Source organism: Syngnathus floridae, chromosome 9 (genome assembly GCF_059516105.1).
Source record: "Syngnathus floridae isolate MCC-2025c chromosome 9, RoL_Sflo_1.0, whole genome shotgun sequence".
NCBI classification, from domain to species: Eukaryota; Metazoa; Chordata; class Actinopteri; order Syngnathiformes; family Syngnathidae; genus Syngnathus; species Syngnathus floridae.
In genome coordinates, this window is record NC_142421.1 from 2842698 (window position 1) to 2863517 (window position 20820).

General features: G+C 42.8%; 4 protein-coding genes and 1 long non-coding RNA gene across 13 annotated transcripts; 2 read left to right on the plus strand and 3 right to left on the minus strand.

Annotated features, from left to right (window-relative positions):
• Window positions 1-213: 213 nt before the first annotated feature.
• ddx43 (DEAD (Asp-Glu-Ala-Asp) box polypeptide 43) lies at window positions 214-4555 on the plus strand. The gene is made up of 16 exons (XM_088385816.1): window positions 214-558; window positions 940-995; window positions 1203-1320; window positions 1395-1550; window positions 1758-1839; window positions 1923-2082; window positions 2180-2298; window positions 2372-2482; window positions 2600-2741; window positions 2825-2925; window positions 3047-3134; window positions 3260-3387; window positions 3518-3627; window positions 3798-3936; window positions 4000-4087; window positions 4156-4555. Exons 1-16 carry the CDS (start codon window positions 273-275, stop codon window positions 4309-4311), a joined length of 2040 nt encoding a protein of 679 aa, XP_088241942.1. The 5' UTR covers window positions 214-272; the 3' UTR covers window positions 4312-4555.
• A 302-nt stretch (window positions 4556-4857) lies between these two features.
• On the minus strand, window positions 4858-8787 carry LOC148392894 (elongation factor 1-alpha 1). Its single transcript, XM_088385818.1, has 8 exons — window positions 8628-8787; window positions 7494-7687; window positions 6967-7146; window positions 6611-6907; window positions 6388-6538; window positions 6071-6327; window positions 5763-5997; window positions 4858-5622 (listed from the first exon to the last, which is right to left on the minus strand). The coding sequence occupies exons 2-8, from the start codon at window positions 7635-7637 to the stop codon at window positions 5498-5500; spliced, it is 1389 nt and encodes a 462-aa protein (XP_088241944.1). The 5' UTR covers window positions 7638-7687; window positions 8628-8787; the 3' UTR covers window positions 4858-5497.
• Window position 8788: 1 nt separating this feature from the next.
• LOC148392895 (uncharacterized) lies at window positions 8789-20558 on the plus strand. The gene is made up of 3 exons (XR_015860614.1): window positions 8789-11884; window positions 11965-12764; window positions 19576-20558. It is a non-coding gene; the product is annotated as an uncharacterized LOC148392895 (long non-coding RNA).
• On the minus strand, window positions 9075-14624 carry slc17a5 (solute carrier family 17 member 5). Its single transcript, XM_088385817.1, has 10 exons — window positions 14432-14624; window positions 12946-13142; window positions 11986-12219; window positions 11789-11876; window positions 11625-11711; window positions 11433-11551; window positions 10688-10849; window positions 10290-10570; window positions 10138-10228; window positions 9075-10062 (listed from the first exon to the last, which is right to left on the minus strand). Exons 1-10 carry the CDS (start codon window positions 14517-14519, stop codon window positions 9934-9936), a joined length of 1476 nt encoding a protein of 491 aa, XP_088241943.1. The 5' UTR covers window positions 14520-14624; the 3' UTR covers window positions 9075-9933.
• On the minus strand, window positions 15273-18760 carry LOC148392897 (uncharacterized). Of its 9 annotated transcripts, none has more exons than XM_088385824.1 (8): window positions 18627-18760; window positions 18064-18196; window positions 16882-17910; window positions 16315-16451; window positions 15991-16116; window positions 15860-15887; window positions 15587-15622; window positions 15273-15384 (listed from the first exon to the last, which is right to left on the minus strand). In XM_088385824.1, the coding sequence occupies exons 3-8, from the start codon at window positions 16907-16909 to the stop codon at window positions 15281-15283; spliced, it is 459 nt and encodes a 152-aa protein (XP_088241950.1). In that variant the 5' UTR covers window positions 16910-17910; window positions 18064-18196; window positions 18627-18760; the 3' UTR covers window positions 15273-15280. The 9 variants fall into 9 exon arrangements, with proteins under 9 accessions (XP_088241950.1, XP_088241956.1, XP_088241952.1 ...); XM_088385830.1 differs by having other exon boundaries at window positions 16935-16972; window positions 17626-18196; XM_088385826.1 differs by having other exon boundaries at window positions 16882-16972; window positions 17626-18196.
• Window positions 20559-20820: the final 262 nt, after the last annotated feature.

Here is a 20820-nt window from a genome sequence, read left to right on the forward strand (position 1 = left end):
GTTTTTACAGTGATGTTTTTTTATTTTATTGGGACCTAACAGAAATATAAAAAATAAAAAAAATAAAAATAATAACGTGTATGATATAGTGCATGTTATATACTATATTAGTGATAGTAATCAAATAAAACAAAAGATAATCTAGTAATCAAATAATACAACTTTTTTTTTTTAAGTGCTCGATTGGATGTAAATGAGGGCGGAGGTGTGACATTCCGCAGGGTCATTGAATGCATCATCTTGACTGACAACTTTTGGAGCACAATTTAATCATGTCCGACTGGGAAGAGGACGAAAACGAACCCGTACCAAAACCTCCACCAAAACAGACCCCCAGAGGAAATATTTCTTTCGGTGTACGGAACAGTAAAAAATTCGTAACTTTTAATGAGCATGTGGACGATAATTATGGCGGCGGCCATAGACGCGAGGGCCAAAGTCGCTCTTTTCAGCGGAGCAACGAACGAGGTTTCGAGGGAAGACGCCAATTCGGGTCTGAAAAGTCTAATTCGCCCGCCACTGTTATCGTGGAAAAATGCTTCGTTGGGAGAATAATTGGTAGGTTTTTCGCTCTTACTTAAAATTAACCAACATAATAGACGAAGCCACTATGTTTTTATAATGGCACTATAGCAAAGTTAGCCATGTTAGCTACTAAGCTAGCATTCCGCACATAATTGCTTAATTAATGAGTGGCATATCTGGTGAGTATGATATATGTATATTTTAACCAAAAAAAACTTTTATGGATTTTCTAATGTGAGATGATGTCCATGTATTTTGTGTTTTTATTCTTGCTTTTTTATTTTTTAATTATAGTATTGCTAATTGCCACATGACAGCCACGGTATTAGCATCAACTGGCTAAACATGTCTTGTGTCCTTTGACCACTTTTGATAAATTTAAGTCCAACTAAACAGCTTTATTTCTGTTTTAAGGTCGCGGAGGGGCTAAAAAACGTGAATTGGAGGAGAATACTGGTGCGAGAATCAAGGCAAGTCGAAAGGTTGTTAATTGTTTAATCCTATAGACCAATTTAACAATAAAGCACATTGTTACATAACTTCCAGTAGTATCATAAATCACAATTTTCACATCATATTTATCTCCACCGTTGATTGGAAATGTAACAATACTTAAATTACTATTATACTGACCTGGCACACACCTTCATGGGGCCCTAAACAAAAATTTATCATAGATCAATGACGGTGAGTATGAGGCGGAGGTCCTCATCTTTGGACCTCCTTCCACCCAGGAGAAAGCCAAAGAAATGATAGAAGAGCTGCTCGCCAAGGAGAACCCTCGATTCTATGGCGGTGAGTTCAGGAGACTCTTCTGATTTTCCACTTAAAAGGTCTTTACAGGGTGTTTAATGCAATCAATGTCTCAGGAGGCTATGGAAAAAGAGGGGGAGAGAATGCAGAAAGTGGTTCGGTGTGGTCCACCTCACAGTTAGATGAATCTAAGGTGGCCCCGACCCACAAGTCCATAGACTGGAACAACATTCGAGAAAACATGCACAAGTATGAAGAGATGAAGTGGAAAGGTGAGGAATCGATACATAGGCTCTTCAGTCTTAATTCAAATCCACTTCAAGATACAGGTTCATATTCATTCCTATTATTAAAAAAAAAAAAAAAAAACAGATCACAAGTGGATTTGACAAAAGTCGATACAAACAAATATGAAAATTTTTGTGTCAGTTGGTCAGGCTGTTTTTTTTTTTTTTTCCGTCTCTGTGATAATCTTACAGACCTGCCACCCATGAAGAAGAATTTCTACACCGAGGCTGAAAGCGTGGCCCTCCTCACCGCTGAAGAAGTCAATGATTGGAGGTTAACATTAAAACCATTTTTTTGTTGTTATTGATGTCGTTGTTTCCACAGTAGCTGATTTTTTTTTTCATGTTCCCCCCCAGGAAGGAGAACAACAACATCTTTGTGGACGACCTGGTGGACGGCGGGAAAAAACGCCCCATCCCCTATCCCTGCCGGAGCTTTCTGGAGGCTTTTGAGCTTTACCCGGAAATCATGGACAACATCCATCGAGTCGGCTTTAGTAAACCGACCCCCATCCAGGTATCTACTGGCCTCCATCCATGGCCTGTCGCGTTCTACACTGTTGCGAAAATGTCAAGTCAAATTGCATATTTCCTCAATGTGCTATTTTCATCAGTCGCAGGCATGGCCTGTGCTACTTAGCGGGGAGGACCTGATCGCCATCGCTCAGACAGGAACGGGCAAAACTTTGGCTTACCTGTTGCCCGGATTCATCCACATGGACGGACAGCCCATGTGAGGATCGCTTGAATTTGCTTCTTCTTTTTAAGGCTCATAAACGATCACTCGACAACCTATTTGTTTGTAGACCTCGATCGGAGCGCCAAGGCCCTGGCATGCTGGTGCTGACTCCCACCAGAGAACTGGCCTTGCAGATTGAAGAGGAGTGCAGCAAGTATAGCTACAAAGGCTACAAAAGGTGACCACGGAGTGACCCTCCGTAAAATGAACTTCTATTGCAATGTTGTTTTCCTGAGAACATGTAAGGTGTTGGTGTAATTATTTGTTTTGTGGTTCCTGTCTGTCTGTCCCTCAGCATTTGTATCTACGGCGGCGGAGACAGAAGGGGCCAGATCAACCTGGTGAAGAGCGGCGTGGACATTGTCATCGCTACACCAGGACGACTCAACGATCTTCAAATGAACGAGCACATCAGTCTGCGCTCCATCACCTACTTGGTTTGTGTTTGTTTTGGGGGGCGCTGGCGCTATTTTAGCTCGCTCTTTTCCGTTATGATTCTTGTCTAACATCTTAAAAACAGGTGCTGGATGAAGCAGATCGGATGCTGGACATGGGCTTCGAGCCTCAGATCATGAAGATTCTCCTGGACATCCGGCCCGACAGGCAGACTGTCATGACAAGGTGTCGTGGGAATTTGCAGTCTATTTATCCACTGAAATTATTTGCATTAAATACATTTCCAGGAGATGATGCTACTTTATCTCTTCAAATCACGTTGAGTGCACCATGTGACTCTTTTCAGCGCCACCTGGCCAGCAGGCGTGAGACGTCTGGCCAAATCCTATCTCAAGAATCCCATGATGGTCTATGTGGGCACCTTGGACTTGGCGGTAAGTGAAGATGACATGTCAAGAACCTGCAATCTATTTTAGGATTAAAAATAGTACCAAATTGAACAGAGAAAATGCATCCTGTTATAAGTAGAACATGAATTAACGGGTCATGTGCTTGGCAGGCTGTGGACACGGTGCAGCAGACTGTGCTGGTGATGCAAGAAGAAGACAAGAAGTCTTACCTGTTTGGCTTCATCGGGAACCTGCTGCCTGTGGATAAAGTCATCATTTTTGTCAGCAAGAAAATCATGTAAGTTCGGAACACAGAGGTTTCAGTCTAGTATAAAAACTTAAATGCTAAGTCATAATACTCTTGATCTTGTCATCATATAAATGCTTGGCTAAAATGATCCAGACTGTCAGTGAACATCTCTTGGCAGTTGCGATGATCTCGCCAGCGACATGTGTCTTCATGGTCTGGCCGTGCAGAGTCTCCATGGCGACCGGGAGCAATATGATCGAGAGGAGGCACTTAAGGACTTTAAAGAAGGTGAACCACAGAAGAGCAAGAATGCACCGTCCATTTTCTGTACTACTACAAAATGGATTCATGGAGTAAATGCTGCACTGTCAAAGCAAAGCCAACAGAATCATATTGGACAGGAAATTAAATATAAGAATACGTTTGATTTTAATGTGTTATATTTTGCCACCCCATAGGTCGGGTTCGTATCCTGGTAGCCACGGACTTGGCGTCTCGCGGCTTGGACGTCCACGACATCACGCACGTGGTAAACTACGACTTCCCTCGAAACATCGAAGAGTATGTGCACCGCGTGGGCCGCACCGGACGAGCAGGGTGAGGCCAGGAAAAATGCCCAAAAAAAAAAAAAAGAATCTACACAATGTTTATGTGATCCAGACGCTCTGGAGCTTCCGTTACTCTGGTAACAAGAGAAAACTGGAGGATGGCACCGGAGCTGATTCCCATCCTGGAGCGATCGGGCCAGGTGCTAACCTCACAGTGACATTTGACTTGGGTGTAACAAAGGACTCACAATGCGACTGGCTCTTGCAGGATGTCCCCGTGGAGCTCGTGAAAATGGCAGAAAGATACGAGAAGTACAAGAGGGAGAAGGAGATGTTCCCGGGTCCCCGAGGTCGAGGCGGTCGCGACGGAGGACGTGATGGACGACGTGGGGGCGGAGATCGTGGGCAAAACTGGGGATTCTAATCGGTCTTCTTTCTCCAAGTGAGTCAGTTCTCCAAGCACAGAGAAATGTATATACAGTTTAGAGAGGTTAATATGTTATATAAAGAAGTGTACAAATATATATGTGCCAGATTTGATTTTGAAAACATGGCCCAAGTCATTTGAGATATTTAATATATCAAGTATTGGTTTGTCTGTAACTTGACTAGTTCACAGTCTATATTCTGTTCAATAAAGACACGTTTTATTCACTTGGTATCTATAAGCCCACACTGAACATGGTTTTGCTAGAGTTAAACATATGAATCTGATATTTTGGTCTAATAGCGCCCTCTGCTGCCGACTGATATTAATGTCAATGAATTGTTTTCTGGTTTTGGTCTTGAGATGTTTGCATTGTCTTGATGCCTCAAAATCTTGGTCTCATTGTTGACTTGGCATACAATCCTTGTTTTGATTATGCTCATTTTATTTTAAGGACCCTCTACAGTTTTTACTTTTTTTGTAATCAGACCTTCTGTATTACACCCAAAAAATACAAAATGTCAAAGAACCACAACCAACATGTTGAATGGAATCACATTTAATGTCGCAAAGCGTCTTGTGCCATCTTACAGTAAGGTGCAATAGCAATTTCCAAACATCTCCAGTGCATGTGCAAAGTTAGCAAAGTGCCAATGAAAGTGCTTAAATAATCAGGAGGCCAACTTGGAGCCCCTTGATAAAGACACACGATGCCATTTAGTTTTTAAATGCCGGTTAAAGCTTAACCACAACAAAAGTTTACGTTCTACCTACTCGCTACTCGGAGGAACATACAGTTGTCGATTTAACTGCCAGTTCTGGGCTCGATCTGGAAAACGGACACTAAGAAAAGACAACATTCACCACGTTTAACAGTAGCTGTACTCGAGGGTTATAGAAGATAGATTGGAATAGTGCCCCGAAGTGAAAACTATCACAAAATGGTATTGCCATAAATGAAATGAACAGTACACACTTAAAACTACTCTTTGCGTTACTACATTATTTATCATGGTAATCCAATAGGAGTCAGCAGACCTTCTTTCCTTCGGATGGTTTTGCGATGCATTGTGTTGATTAACCAGTCTTTGGTTATTAAGTTGAAGCAGCCAATCGTGGGATGGAGCTGGGTGACCGATATCCTGCCCTGGGAGACCCTGGGGTCGGCAGCGTAGCACAACATTCATTTGTTCCTCTGGGCCTTCTGGGCAGACTTGGTGATTTTGCCAGCGGTGGAGGCCTTCTTCTCCACGGCCTTGATGACACCTACGGCCACCGTCTGGCGCATGTCGCGCACTGCAAAGCGACCTGCAAGTAGAAACAGGCTTGTTTGACTTCCCGTGGAATATCAAGTCTGTACTTGTGGCGGCTAAGAAACTTCTAGAACGATAGGTTCTGCAGATTCTCAATTTGATATTGTCTACCATATCTGTTCTCTTTAGACTTACCCAGTGGGGGGTACTCGGAGAAGCTCTCAACACACATGGGCTTGCCCGGAGTCATGTCAACGATGGCAGCATCTCCAGATTTGAGGGTTTTGGGATTGTCCTCCAGCTTCTTACCCGAGCGGCGGTCAATTTTTTCCTTGAGCTCGGCAAACTTGCAGGCAATGTGAGCCGTGTGACAGTCCAACACTGGGGCGTATCCGGCACTGATCTGGCCTGGGTGGTTAAGGATGATGACCTAGAGACACCAAAGTATGTGGTGAGATTTTTTTTTTGGACTACTCAATAATCGAATTACTCGCTAGCGTCACCTGAGCAGTGAAGCTAGCAGCCTCCTGCGGCGGATCACTCTTGCTGTCACCGGCCACATTGCCGCGGCGGATGTCCTTCACGGACACGTTTTTGACATTGAAGCCGACGTTGTCACCGGGCAGGGCCTCGGAGAGCGCCTCGTGGTGCATCTCCACTGACTTCACCTCGGTGGTTATGTTGACGGGGGCGAACGTCACCACCATGCCGGGCTTTAGGATGCCCGTTTCCACTCGGCCTACCGGAACGGTGCCAATACCTAAGGATGGAAAAGAGGGATGTCAAACCTGGTAGAAATTAAGAGTACTCGAGTACTTGCCTCCAATCTTGTAAACATCCTGAAGGGGGAGACGGAGAGGTTTGTCTGTCGGACGGGTGGGTGGCTGAATAGCGTCCAGAGCTTCAAGCAGCGTCGTCCCCGATGCGTTGCCATCCTTCCTGTTAATCTTCCACCCCTTAAACCATTGCATCTGCAACACCAGAAGATCACTTGGAAGTAATGAAGGCAGCAAGACGTTTTGCAAAATATTTCTTGGACCTACATTGGGGCTGGCATCAAGCATGTTGTCGCCATTCCAGCCCGAGATGGGCACGAAAGGTACGGTGTCCGGATTGTAGCCTATCTTCTTGATGTAGGTGCTGACTTCCTTGACAATTTCTTCATAGCGCTTCTGGCTATAGTTGGGCTCGGTGGAGTCCATTTTGTTGATGCCCACGATGAGCTGCTTCACGCCGAGCGTGTAGGCTAACAGGGCATGCTCGCGGGTCTGCCCGTTCTTGGAGATGCCGGCCTCGAACTCCCCCACACCGGCGGCCACGATCAACACAGCGCAATCGGCCTAAGACAGAAGACTGTTGAAGTCGGCCAACTCGATGACTCGCTCCTCACGTTGCTTACCTGCGAGGTCCCGGTGATCATGTTCTTGATGAAGTCCCTGTGTCCCGGAGCGTCGATGATGGTCACGTAATACTTGGTCGTCTCGAACTTCCACAACGAGATATCGATGGTGATCCCACGTTCTCTCTCTGCCTTCAACTTGTCCAGCACCCAGGCATACTTGAAGGACCCCTTCCCCATCTGGAACATGTTGAAGGAAACTGCTTGCTTGATATTTATGTGAGCGATCTTATTGGTGATCATAATAATACATTTTATTTAGAAGGTCACTCAAGGTCAGTAGAAATGATCACATCTGACTGCAAATGAAGCTGGCACGACTAGCACTTATGTTTTGAATATTCCGTTGTATGGAGGCAAATGAGTAAATTAACACATAGCAAACACTTCCCTGTTGGCAACTTAGACAAAAACCGTTATTCAGAAACTGGTATAACTGTTAGCTCATGCTAATTAACTGTATGCTAATATTGCAGCTCATAATCCCTTTTAAGGTCTCTGTGGCGCGTCATCTCACACGGCCTTACCTCGGCAGCCTCCTTCTCAAACTTCTCGATGGTCCGCTTGTCAATGCCGCCGCACTTGTAGATGAGGTGGCCCGTTGTGGTGGACTTGCCCGAATCCACGTGGCCGATCACCACGATGTTGATGTGGACCTTCTCCTTGCCCATGATGAGCGATGATACCGGCCCAAGTCAAGAAAGTGGGGCTTCTGCAAAAACTGTCATGGAGACTCGGTGAGTAGTTTAATTTATAAATTATTTTTGATAGATTATTGTTGGTAAGGTACTGTAAAAACAAGGCTAATTTCCCGTCATCCTAAGATTGTTTACATTATCCCTATAAAGAGACACAAATCTTTGTTGTGTGAACCCTGAATTCATAAATATTCCTGAATATATTCCATATACATGCATTTTGTATGATGAAAACTTGATTTGGAATGATTACAAAAAAAAAATCTAAAAAAAAAAAGTTGACTTGTATGTCTGTTTAAAAAAACACATTCTAAAAATGTGTTGACCAGTGTTTGTTTTCCACATGTGCCACTTTCATGTAAATTAATTGTAAATTGATATCAATTTAGCTGGCACCATCTCATGGAAGTTCTAATCAGACTCAAATATCAAAATTTCGCTCATATTGCATAAAAGGCAAATTTGGAAAAACTTAAGTCAAGGTACTCGTAGCTAAAGGCATCCCTGTTTACAGTCTTGCTTTCCGCCATGTCGTCCCTGTTTTGACACACCCTGGCAACACAGTATCCCCCCCCCCCCAAAAAAAAAAAAAAAAAAAAATCCACCATTTTGCCAGCCATATTTCCGTGCATGGCACAACAGGATGCGCTTTGAATATTTTTTATTATTATCAAACAAGCATTCGACATGCTGAGCAGGTTGTAAACATCCTTCTTGTCCAGTAGCGTCACTGCTGCAGTTGCCGCAGTGCTCACCCCCCCCCCCCCCCCCCCCCCCCTTTCCCAAAAAAACTGCGCTAACTTAACGTCAGATGGCTTCGATCATGTGAAGGGCGCACAAGCGCTTTCGCCGTGATCTGTCAATCTACCTCCATGAAAGCCCTCCATGCCCGGTTGGAGGATCACATTTTTAGGATGTCAGCTGCTGGGGGAAAATCTATTCATGACGTAATGTATTGCTTACCTTAGCAGGGAGCTGCTGGTTTGTTTTTACTGCTGTTGATGGTCAAGTGCAGGTCGTTTGAGGGAGCGCGCGTGCACACTTGATGGCAGACGACGCTGATCCGCTTGCAGGCGCGCGCACGATACGCAGTGAGGGAGGGAGGGGTTGGGGGGGGTGATTGCGTAATTGCGCGTACACGAACACAGTCGTTTAGAATTGGATGTCTGTGCATGTAATCACCTATTTTTATATTTGACTGTTTTGTAGATAAATGTATTGTCTTTTTTTTTTCTTAATATTGGGTTACATTTTGAGAATAGCAGAACTTTCTAGATCAATATTCTTGAGTGTAAATATTAATGCTGAACTAAAATGCTGTGGAGTAATTGGATGACTGTAGACTTTGTGAAAGAAAATCAAAAGAGATCCTAAATTAGCTGAATATAACTTAAATGGATTGAATCCAGATAACTGTCACATACGTACGTTTTATTGTGGAAATATCGAAATTGCAGAAAATTCGGATAATTCCAAACATGTCCTGATTGATGGAAAATTTTGGAATAGAAAAAATAGCCATCATGTCAAAAGTATCTTCAAATGTTTTAAATGCATTCTGACACTTGATTTTTATATTTGATATACATCTTTGACAATCGACTGTTTTTCAAAGCAGCAAAAATAAGACAATAATAGAGCATCATTCGATTGCAATTAAATGTTTATCACACATGATGAGTTTAACATCCGAGTTCACATAAACCAAAGGATCTTAGACTTAGAAAGTTTCACAGAACATAAGTGGAAGAATAGCAAAAATCTTCACAACCCTGCTTTACAATGATTCCATTTTATACATGGATATTCATTCCCACTTAAAGAAATATGACACCACTTTTTTTTTTTTTTTAACACCACCCGTAGTGTGACTGGGTTCAAAAATTTCATTAAGGCACAAGTGCAAAACTGATCAAGTGACATTTGGAACACGTGCAAAATGGACGGACATCCTTGTCGCTTCTAATACTAAAGTATTTAAAAAGCTACTTCTCGTTTGAGTTATGCATATAAAAAAAAATAAACCTCAAGATTATTAAACAGTAACTACATGATCCCTTTTAATTCCATTACCTGAGAATTGTAAATCAATAACATTTATCTTGCTATCTGCAGAAAACAGTACATTTTATCACAAGAAAAAAAAAAGCAACAGAACATGAAATAAAATGAGGCGTCTATGCGAAAGGCACGAGCTGACTTTCCTCTTTATGGTTTGTCGAATTTGCAAGATGTTTATTTTTTTTTCTTCTAGAAGCGGGCTTTGGTCTTAGTCTGCGAAGGTGTGGATGGCCCAGGGCTGCACGTTGCCTCGTCCGAAGATGCTGTAGAAGGTGGCGCCGAAAATATTAATGGCTGCTGCGATGTAGAAGACCGTCTGCCATTCTTCCATTGTGTTCTGACAACAGAGACGACATGGAGTTTGCACTCGTTTTCAGTCAAAAATCCAAATGGCAATCAAAGAAACTCTTACATTTACAGTGAGGCTTCTTGCAATGACGGGTCCCACCATGCCAGGAATGGTTGCGAAGGTGTTGGTGATGCCCAGCAGGATGCCCGCGTACCTGCCAGGATGACATCATCGCTAGGTTTTTGTCCATTAGCACACCGATAAAGGGTACTTACGAAGGAGCGATATCCAAATGGTTGATGTTGAAGCCGGACGCCGACACTCCGCCCAGCGAAGAGGAGATGGTGAGGAAAGTCAACGCCAAGGTGTAGTTGCATCCCGTGTAACCCGCCGCCACCAGGAAGACCGCCGGTCCGATCATACCAACGAGGGAGAAGCACTTCCGGACCGTGACGGTGGGGCAACGGCACCTTTCTCGCAGGTAGTCGGCCAGGTGACCGCTCAGTATGGCCGACAGACCGCAGCCCAGGTAAGGCAGCGCCGACAACCAGCCGTTCTGAATTGGAGAGATGTGTGACATTTTCAAGTGCAGAGGGGGAAAAAAAAAAGGGGAATTAAATTGACAAATCTGAAAAGCCTTCTTCAGAACTTTGGGTTTGGGCGGCGCTCTCACCTGCTGTATGCTGAAGCCCAGTACGTCGTTCATATAGGTGGGCAGCAGGGTGAGGAGGGTGTAGAAGGTCCAGTTGTATGAGAAGTGAGCCACCACGATGGCCAGCAGTGGGCGTGACGTCACGATGGCTCGCCAGGGGATGTGTTCACCCGGTGGCGACAGCTGGTAACAATCACAGTACGTAAAAAAAAAAACTTTGCAATAATAATGAAAAACACCACATTTAATTGATGTAGTTTTCCATTCAACTTTCCTTAAAGCAATTGTAAAATCTTTTGAGAAATATTGAATTTTAGTTTTGGCTGTGAAAGCTTCAAAATAAAACATCAGTTGCACATTTAAGTGTTACTTTATTTTTAACCTTTAAAATGTCTTGTTTCTTATTTGTTTTAACTAATACTGTTATGCAATAAGATGTTAGATACATATTAGTTTTTGTCTTATTAAGTTTTGACTATCAAAACAACATGTTGGATACGTGTCACGTTTTTTTTCCACCATATTGAGTTTGGACAAAAAAAAATTCTGAGGATTAACAACCACTATGTACCGTTCAAGTCATTACCTACAACGTGAAATATTGGATGTGTTTAATTCAATTTTATAAAGAGTTTCAAAATAACACATTTTCTTGGATATACACATCGGATATAATTCTTTCATTTTGACTGTCACAATAAAACGATGGATGTAAGTATTTATCTAATTTGACTTGGACGTGTAGAGAGACAGGACAGCACGTCACCTCGTTCTTAAGTGAGCTCGTGATGTAGACTCGCTCACGCTCCGAGATCCACGGGTGAGTGTCTGGGCTGTCGTAGGCCAGGAATGTCCACAGCACAAACCACAAGAGGCCCACTGCACCTTCACAAACAAATTGAAGGAGGGGGTCAGCTTGTGTGCTGAATGTGTCACTTCAAAATGTGAGTGTTGGTACCAAAGATGTAGAAGACGTAGGTCCAGTCCAGGTAGAAACAGATTTCACCTGACAGCGGTAGAGACACCACCGTCCCGATCTGGATTCCTGCCACACACACACAGGTACGTAAAGGTTAAACGATGAGATGTCGACTCGCCGCCGAATGGACTTGTCGCTCTCACCGATGTAGGAGGTGGTGAGAAGACGACTCCTTTCCAGGGGCGGCGCCCACACTGCCCACATGCTGTACATAGCAGGGAAGGAGACACCCTAAAAAGGTACATGTTATTTTTCCTCCTGGAACCAAACCACCATTTTTTTTTCCAAATGTGACATTTCTCTGTTCTTTTTCTCCAAGGGTTCCAGGCTGCCGACGTACCTCCCCGACACCTTCCAGGACCCTGACGGCAATGAGGTAGCCGGCACCCAGGTCAGCCGCCAAGGGGGTAAGCAGAGTGAACACCACCGTCCCCAAGATGCCCAAACCCAGCAACCATTTGGGCCCGAAACGGCCCGCCAGGTAGCCCCCGGGGATCTGGGTCAGAATGTAACCGTAGAAGAACGAGCCCAGGATCCAGCCTTGCGTCTCTGTCTCCCAGTTGTACACGCTGGCCTGTCACCAAAGAATTTTTTAAACTCCATAATGAAAAAAAAAGCAGTTTTTAATTTAAAAAAAAAAAAAAAGTCCTTATATTTTAGATAAAACTAAAGTACTGATGGCACAAGAGCAAAATTGCATTTTCCTCTCTTTCTTGGATAGAAAAAAACTGTACTCTTATGAGACTTTTTTTTAAAATAAATTTATATAAATTTCTGGAGATTGTCCGATTTTTTATATGGACTTTAAAAACAAATGCAACATGCACAACGTTATAGCCAATTTTTCTTGAGTGTATTCTAACATTAAAATGTACAATAGTGCCATCTGTTGACCAATAATTTGTGTTCAATACTGCATACTGGCACGTGATTGGAACAGGTGTGCTTATTAGAAAAAAGCCTGTCAACCATGCCTGCATGCTAGTTTGGATTGTTTTGCGACAGAAGTTTTTATTTTATTATGAATAAATATTGAGGCTTGACAAACTAATTTGTGTCACATGCCAAAATGCAGCAAATGGAGCCAAGGAAAGAACGGGGATTGAAGACATTGAAAAAGTAAGTCAAATCAATCTTTTGTGTCTGTTATTCATACCTCTCTTTTTGGGGAAAGAATTCAAATGTTAATGGTAATTGTTGAAATTTAAAGAAAATAGTAATCCTGCAGGGATAAAATGATTAGAGATAATATTTTTCTAGAATAAGTTTATTAGGAATAAGGGGAAAACACACAACTCACAGTTTGGTTGTGTTTGGGGCGTGCGGGGCTTTGGTGGGGGGGACACACAGAACTGCTGTGGTTGGCCTGTGCTTGGCGGGTGCTGTTGAGCATGTCCACCATGGCCACACTCAGGTTGACCCGCAGGGCGTAGACAACGAAGAAGCCGAAACACGACAACAGGGCCAGGCCATAGCGTGCCGAAAAGCAAGCTGGAGCTACGGGTCAAAAAAAAAAAGGAAAAGGTTAGCGAGTTAGTCAAAATTCATTTTGCGAAACGTTCTTGTGTTGGGATTAAACTAGCCAACTTCATAGCTGGGTATTTTAAATGCAGATGTAATTTTAGATAATTTATGCTAAGTTTAGCCTTAACTAATAGCCTGAAACCTATTTGCTCACTTATTCAATTCGCCAAACTGGTGCTTGTTTCGTGAGTGGAGCCACCCCAACCGTAAGTGCAAGGCTCACGTCAAGTTTGTACTTCCAAGACAAAAAGAAAATTGAACTAAAATTAATTTTGAAAAAGTTACCGGTTTAGTCAATCATGCCTCAAGACACCGCAGTACTTAGGAGAATATTCAATTTTACAAAAGTCGTGTTTTTTTTCCAAGAGCTGTTTTTATACACGTATTATTCCTCTATCAAGTGTCTTTAGTGCAACCTCTGACAAGCAGAATTAAAGAAATATAGTAAACTTACCAGAAAAGACGCCTTTTAAACAGAAAATGACTTTGAAAATAATCTTTTGAGAACAGTTTTGTTTTAGGGAAAAATATTAATCTTACAATAATAGCCTTGAAGAAGTTGTCCTACCGATTTGCTGCATCTGAACTGGACCACAAGACGCCACCAAGTGAGACAAGGTACTTCCCTTCTCTTGAGGGTTGTCTTACTATTTAAGTGTTAGTAAACGTCACTGAATAAAGTTATAGCAGCATCCCTGAATGGTCAAAAAAGTTTATGCTTTGTACTTAATCAATAAAAAAAAAGGAGGGGGGGTGGTACTAGGAAAAAGCATTTTTTAAAATCATTTTATTTATTGCAATAGAAAGTACTAATCTTGCAAGAAAAATATTTCATTTTTCGAGAAAAAAAAAATCAATGGGTAGACTCATGAACTGAAAGTAGACCTTGGGAGAATATTTTCCTATTAAAAAAAAGATATAGCGCAACATTCGGTGGCAAAAAAAAGAGTAACAACGCAGAACTGTGCATTATTATTATTAAAAAAGGAGTAATAATGCAGAACTGTGCATTATTTCTCCTTTTTTTTTGTCACTTTGGGTTCTTCCGTCCAAATGTGCTGAGTCAACAAACAGATGTCGTTAAAAAAAACCAAAAAAAAACCTTCCAACTCGTAACTAGGATGCCAAGTGTAATAATACCGATACAAACTATGGGCAAAGTATTGTTATTGAGGCGTAATAACATTATTGTAGAGGTAAAGTCGACGGGCCGTGAGCATGGGCTTCTCGTCGACAGCCGTCCAGCCCGCGCTTCTCATTACCCCGCTGAATGTTGTCCTCGTGTCTGCGATGAAGAAGAGGTTTCTGCTGCTGGTCCTCGCCCTCCGTGTCCGAGCCGCGTGAATCCATTTGGGTCACAACTATGGAACAACCATGTCTAGCTATCGACGCTGAAAAGCAACGAAATCCATCTGTACCGCTACAAACAGGAAATCGGTCTAGAGGCTTCGCCCATTGAAGTGACGTCATTGTGACGTTGAAATATTTTCTTAAATCAGTTTTAACATTTTTATTATCTACCAAATCAGATTATTACGAGTAAAAATACGACGCAGAGCCATACGGTAGATAATTTTAGTATTACCCTTTATTTTGTTTCATATCTACAATTGTACTGTAAAATACTGTACCTACCTAATTGCCATCAGTCCAGACATTTTTTAACATAATCATTTTTATTGAGTCTATGAATGCCCTCTGCAAAGGGATTAAAGGGTACCTTTGGTCAACCTGTATCCCGCAGGCACGGCGTTTGTATAAAGTAAATGTACAATTTCAAAAAAGAAATAAAACAGAGAGAACATTCGAACTCCACACAGAATGGTACCCACACCCTCCTAACTGTAAGGCGGACATGCTAGCCAGCGCGCCACCAAGCACACATCTTACTGAGACAGCATGAGACTTGTTTGTGCTTTATCTTTTAACTTAATACTGCTTCGAGTTTCTCACCATTGTTAGGCTACGGATTTTAGTTATTGATCTGACTCCAAATTGCGATCAACACTTAACACATGAGTTGTTATGTCCCAATCCACACACTGGCGCACCTAATAATTTTGCGAGTTCGTTCTGTCAAAGAGAAGACCAGTAGATCAATCAGACCAAATTTACCAATTGTTTATTTTTTTTTTTTTGTTGCGACAATAACAGAATACTACCACCACCACAAGCAAGCCGATCCCACCGCCGATCCCAATCCAACCTCCGATACCTGTCAGAGAAGCACAAAAGTTTCAACATTTCGTTCCAAATAAGCAACATTGTACAGCTAGCGCCAGTTCATTAGAGGATAGATAAATTCTTACATTCTATAAAAAACAAAATGGTTGCTTAACTCAAACATGCCCATGCAAATGTAGCCACAGATGAAGTAGATGGTGTGGGCGCATGCTCTGATTGCAGTGTACACTTACCAATCGGAGGCGCGACATCAATTTTAGAGCAGTTGACTGCGAATGAAAAAAATAACAAGCGGTCACGTTGCAGTATTTGTGTTTTTGAGCAACGACAGCATTTTTAATCTTTTGGCTGCAGCTGTAGCGCACACTTTTCTTTAGCTAGCTGTCTTCTTCCCATCAAACGTGAATGTGATGCATTCAAGAGCTCGGAAATAACATTGAATGCTCATCAGAACCCTGACACTTCCAAAAGTGGAGAAATTGATCATGAATGACATGGAGGCTTACCTCGGCAAACGACCGTTCGTAGGTGAGGCTGAACAGAAAGAACAACAGAAATATATTGTTTAGCTTAACATTTTTGTCATCAGGAAAAATGTGGGCGTGGCATGACTGGTGGAGTCATGACGTTTTCTCACCGCGGTGTCACAGTGTTGTTTGCGACTGATGCCGGGCAAACAATCTTTGGAATCAAGACACGTGGAGTTCTGCCGCTGGACCACATTGGCGCTTTCTTCTTCCATGGCGTTAGCCAACGCGTGATCCTAAAAAGCACAGGTTTGCCATCATGAGCGCTTTCCTTGCATTTTTTTTTTTTTTTTACTTTGCACTGCCATATAGAAGATCACTATTGAGCTGCCTTGGTAGTTTGTGTGCACAGATTGCTATGTTTCCATTTGTTTCACTCATTCAACAATATGCAAAGTAAAAGAAAGTAGCTAGTCAAACAATGCGTAACCCACCGTCTCGTTGAGCCATTCGTAAAAGTCGCAAGGAGGATTGTCATCCCCGATGATGTTATAATGCCATCCTTGGGAATCATGAGTGACATTGCAGACGGGGGTCATGGGGCTTCCCCCACACAAGGTCACCAATGCAACTGGCAGACACGAAAGAGGGATAAAAACAAAGTTACAAGGCATCTTGTTGAGTTTCGCGCCGTTGTACTGCGTGTAACGCGGAGAAAGAATGTTGGAGACAAAAACAGAGTTTTTCTTTCAGGCATTTTTTTGCCGCTGTCTCATTTCCATTCACTTCCTCCCGTGAGGCATTTAAACGCCCTCGATGTCAAACAGCTAACATAACATGAACTAGGCTTCATCTTAAACAGATCTCCCACACATGTACTAAATTTTAAGTAGCCGGCCGGCGACAAGCGACTGCACAAGTCCGGCCAAATCGCGACTTGTGCCTCGACAATGGATTTTAGTCGCCATGCTAGCTTACTGTGTTTCCAGTCCTAACAATTTCACCACAAGTCCTGGGAAACAGTCACTCAACTTTATACGTAGTATTTAGTGGTTACTCACAGATGGGTAGAATCCACCAAACCCTCATTATAACGTCGAAGGGAACGTTGTACCTCACGTGTGGATCGCAGTGAGCCGGGTAATGTTGCTTCTGTGTACAGAATGCTTCCGGGTGAATCACGTCACATCCGGAATGATGATGGTTCCCATAAGAATAGCGCACACAAAGAGATCGAAATTACGTTCCCACTATCCCACGGCGACACGACAGTTCACAATGTACATAAAAGTAAACAACACAAGAAAAATAAAACAAGAAGGCACAATCAATGAATAAATAATAAATAAACAACACAATAAGTACAGGACGCTACGCAGAAGGGGGAAGAGAGTTCAGGATCCTAACATCCTGGAGAAAGCCCCTGTTGGTGATGCTGGAGGGCACGAATACTAACTGCATGAGTCATGGAAAATAATTTTCCGTTCTGAAGGCTCCTCTTATCCCAAGCAAAGACACAGGTGGTGGAAGAGGGGGATAAAAATTGTAACAGGATTGTTTGTGCTTCGTTTGTGCTGGTTTGTGCAGCAAACATTTTCGTTTGTGCTGCTATGGTTTTTTAGTTATGAAAGATTATTTTATCGGTCATCCAGACTTCACCCAGCTCCCCCCCATCTGCTCCAAATGAACCCAAAATGGACTTTCACACAAAGAACAGCATAAGCATTGAAAGACAGAATCAAAGGTATAAAAGCTAGTATGGGCCTGACAGGGAAAGAGAGGAAGCTTGCTTTGGGGCCACTCACCTTTTGGAAAGACTTCACTCTGACATCGGTTGATTAAAATCTTTTCCCAACCAGCTGTGTTTCCCTGGAATGTTCCATTTCCCTTAAACGGCCACAGACCACAGAGCGTTGTTATGGAGTCCGGCGAAGCAACCAAGTCGCCGCGGTATGCTTGATCTTAGGGAGTGCTGTCTTCCACACAAACGAATCTGACGTGGCTATGGCGGGTTGCAGGGAGGATTGTCTATCCTAGTCAAACGCCGTCATAGTGCGATTTTTGAAAGGGGGAGTGCCCCCAAATAGAAACTGCGAAAGAAAAGTAAAATAAAAACAGGAAAAATAAATAAATAATAAATAAAGAAATAAATCAATTTTAAAAAAAGCAATAGTGCTATCTGTTGACCAATAATTTGTGTTCAATACTGCACACTGGCACGTGATTGGAACAGGTGTGCTTACTAGAAAAAAGCCCATTCGTAGAAGCAAGGAGGATTGTCATCCCCGATGATGTTATAATGCCATCCTTGGGAATCATGAGTGACGTTGCAGACGGGGGTCCTGGGGTTTCCGCTACACAAGGTCACCAATGCAACTGGCAGACACGAAAGAGGGATAAAAACAAAGTTACAAGGCATCTTGTTGAGTTTCGCGCCGTTGTACTGCGTGTAACGCGGAGAAAGAATGTTGGAGACAAAAACAGAGTTTTTCTTTCAGGCATTTTTTTGCCGCTGTCTCGTTTCCATTCACTTCCTCCCGTGAGGCATTTATACGCCCTCGATGTCAAACAGCTAACATAACATGAACTAGGCTTCATCTTAACACAACTCACCCACATGTACTAAATTTTAGGTAGCCGGCCGGCGACAAGCGAGCGCACAAGTCCTAACAAATCCCGATTTGTGCCTCGACCGTGATTTTATCTATGTTAACTCGCTAACTAACAGTGTTTCCACTCCTAACAATTTCACAAGTCCTGGGAAACAGTCAATCAACTTTATACGTAGTATTTAATGGTTACTCACAGATTGGTAGAATCCAACAAAAACTCATTATAAGTTCCTAAAATCCAAGTCAATTCAAGAGCAGAAGGATGTCGTATACCGGTCCGTAGTATCTCAAGAGTGAGCTGGGGTTACATGAGTACGCACCAAGTCAAGTCGGGGAGGGGAGGGGTTGAGGGGGGGGGGGGGGATGTGTGCTCCCATTGGACAGGAACCATCAACCTATACCGCTTGTTTTCCACAAGAGGTCGCAAGCGTACTTTGAACACCTGTTCCATTGAATAAGCCGAGTGCTGTGTGGGCTGTAGGTGCCTGGGATGGAAAAAAACACCCACAAGTAGCCTGAGTCAATTCAAACATGAGGGCTTGTGACTGTAGAGTAGTAGAGGAATCATTTGACCTGGCTCCCATGTTTGATTTTTGTGCTCTATCGCTGCTCACCGTCATGCTTGCACTGGAACTACCTTACCTTACCCGTAATTCCACGCAATGGCTGTGTTGCAGCTCTGAAAGTAGTAGTCCAGTTCCGTTTAAAAGCACCTTTGGGAAGAAGGCACAAGAATTGCTAGCTCCTAACTAGCAATTTTTGCTTATTAGCTTTAGTTTGTGAGTGGTATTCAAAATAAAACTGGCATTAGCATCATTATCATAAAAGAAAACTTGTGCACGTGTGTTTGTGTGTGTGACACAATAGGCTGGTTGGTCTAGTTTTGTCAAACCTGACGTCACGTTTACTTCCCGTTTGCTACCATGTAATAACTGACACGTGGGAATGAACAACCAGCTGAAAAATGCAGTCAGGCAAGGTCACCTCAGTTCAAAGCTAATGGCTAATTATTAGCCCTCATTGGAGCTAAAGCTAATGGCCTATCATTAGCCGCAACAGGAGACAATAGTGAAAAGGAATGAAGCAATAATAAAAGCAAAACAACTGTTGCTACTTTGTTTTAATGAACCGATGGTGTTGTAGCTATTTCAGAGAGAGATTATTGTGGGAGAAGCGAGGAGTCACAGGACCTGCAGACGTCGTTGCCAGGGTCCAGGCGGCGTGGTGACAAATGCCTCCATTGTTGACCACGCCGAGGAGGAAGTTCCACGCACAAACCACTCAAAGAATTTTTTGGCATTCAAGCTGGATGTGCTGCAGATGGATGAGGGGAGAGCTGCTATTTTTGGACTGTCTTACAAACACGTCAACGATGTTTTTGTTTGATGCTGTCACTGTCCAAAAAACTACCTACCAACCTGCCCACCAAATTAACCTGAATGGACAGAGTTGAGAATAAGTCATTCCATTTAATCGACTGGATGTGTTTTATTGTTTGCAGTTGTCACTTGACCGCTTTCCCAGGCTGCTGTTGTGACCGCAAAATCCTTAATGCTTAAACCATTTTTTACACTTTGTCACACTTGATCGCATTGGAACTGGACCACGACGGTGACCCGCATGAGGGTTTTTCACAAGTCTGTGTCGCAGTCTCCAGGTCGCTACGTTTGTCCCTTTTCTTCTCCTAAATGCATGAAAATTAGCAAAACATGCTAATGTTAGTTTAGCCCGTTGCTGCGGTATTTGGTTCTGGTCTGCCACATATTCTCCTCCAGTTAAGAATTATTGTAACATCGAGGATAAACAGGCAGAAGTGACCAAATGCAACATATTTGTCTCAATTTTTCCACACCGGCCCTCAATTTCCTCTTGGAAACAAATTTACGGGAGAATGACTGTAAACATGAATACTCCAATATTCTGCAGTTCCCTATGGCAATACAATGTTCTGGCTTGGGAGACCAAAAGGCTTTTCAGACAATGAAATGGGGATTTGTGCTTCTTGAATATTAATAAACTTGATTCAATTGGCTTTAATATAAGTAATGGAGGCCAGAGAAAGATATAAAGACATCCAACATTTTTTTTTTTAAATCTTTGCTGAAGTGCCACCCCATACCCAGCAAACTACTGTATCTTCATTGCATAGTAACCACATACCTACCCATTCAGCAAACATATTGCACCTAACACTCCATTCAGATGTTGTCAAAACAGTCTGTAGGGCTGTTGCGTAAATAAAACCTCAGGTGTGACCCCAAGCAGAGTCATGACGTGCACGGTGACGGGGCGGCTAAAACGTATGGCAAGCTTTCTTCGCATTTAAAAGGTCAGTTTGACTAATGGAATAAAAATACTTCTGAATTTGAGAAAAAAAAAGAAAAAAAG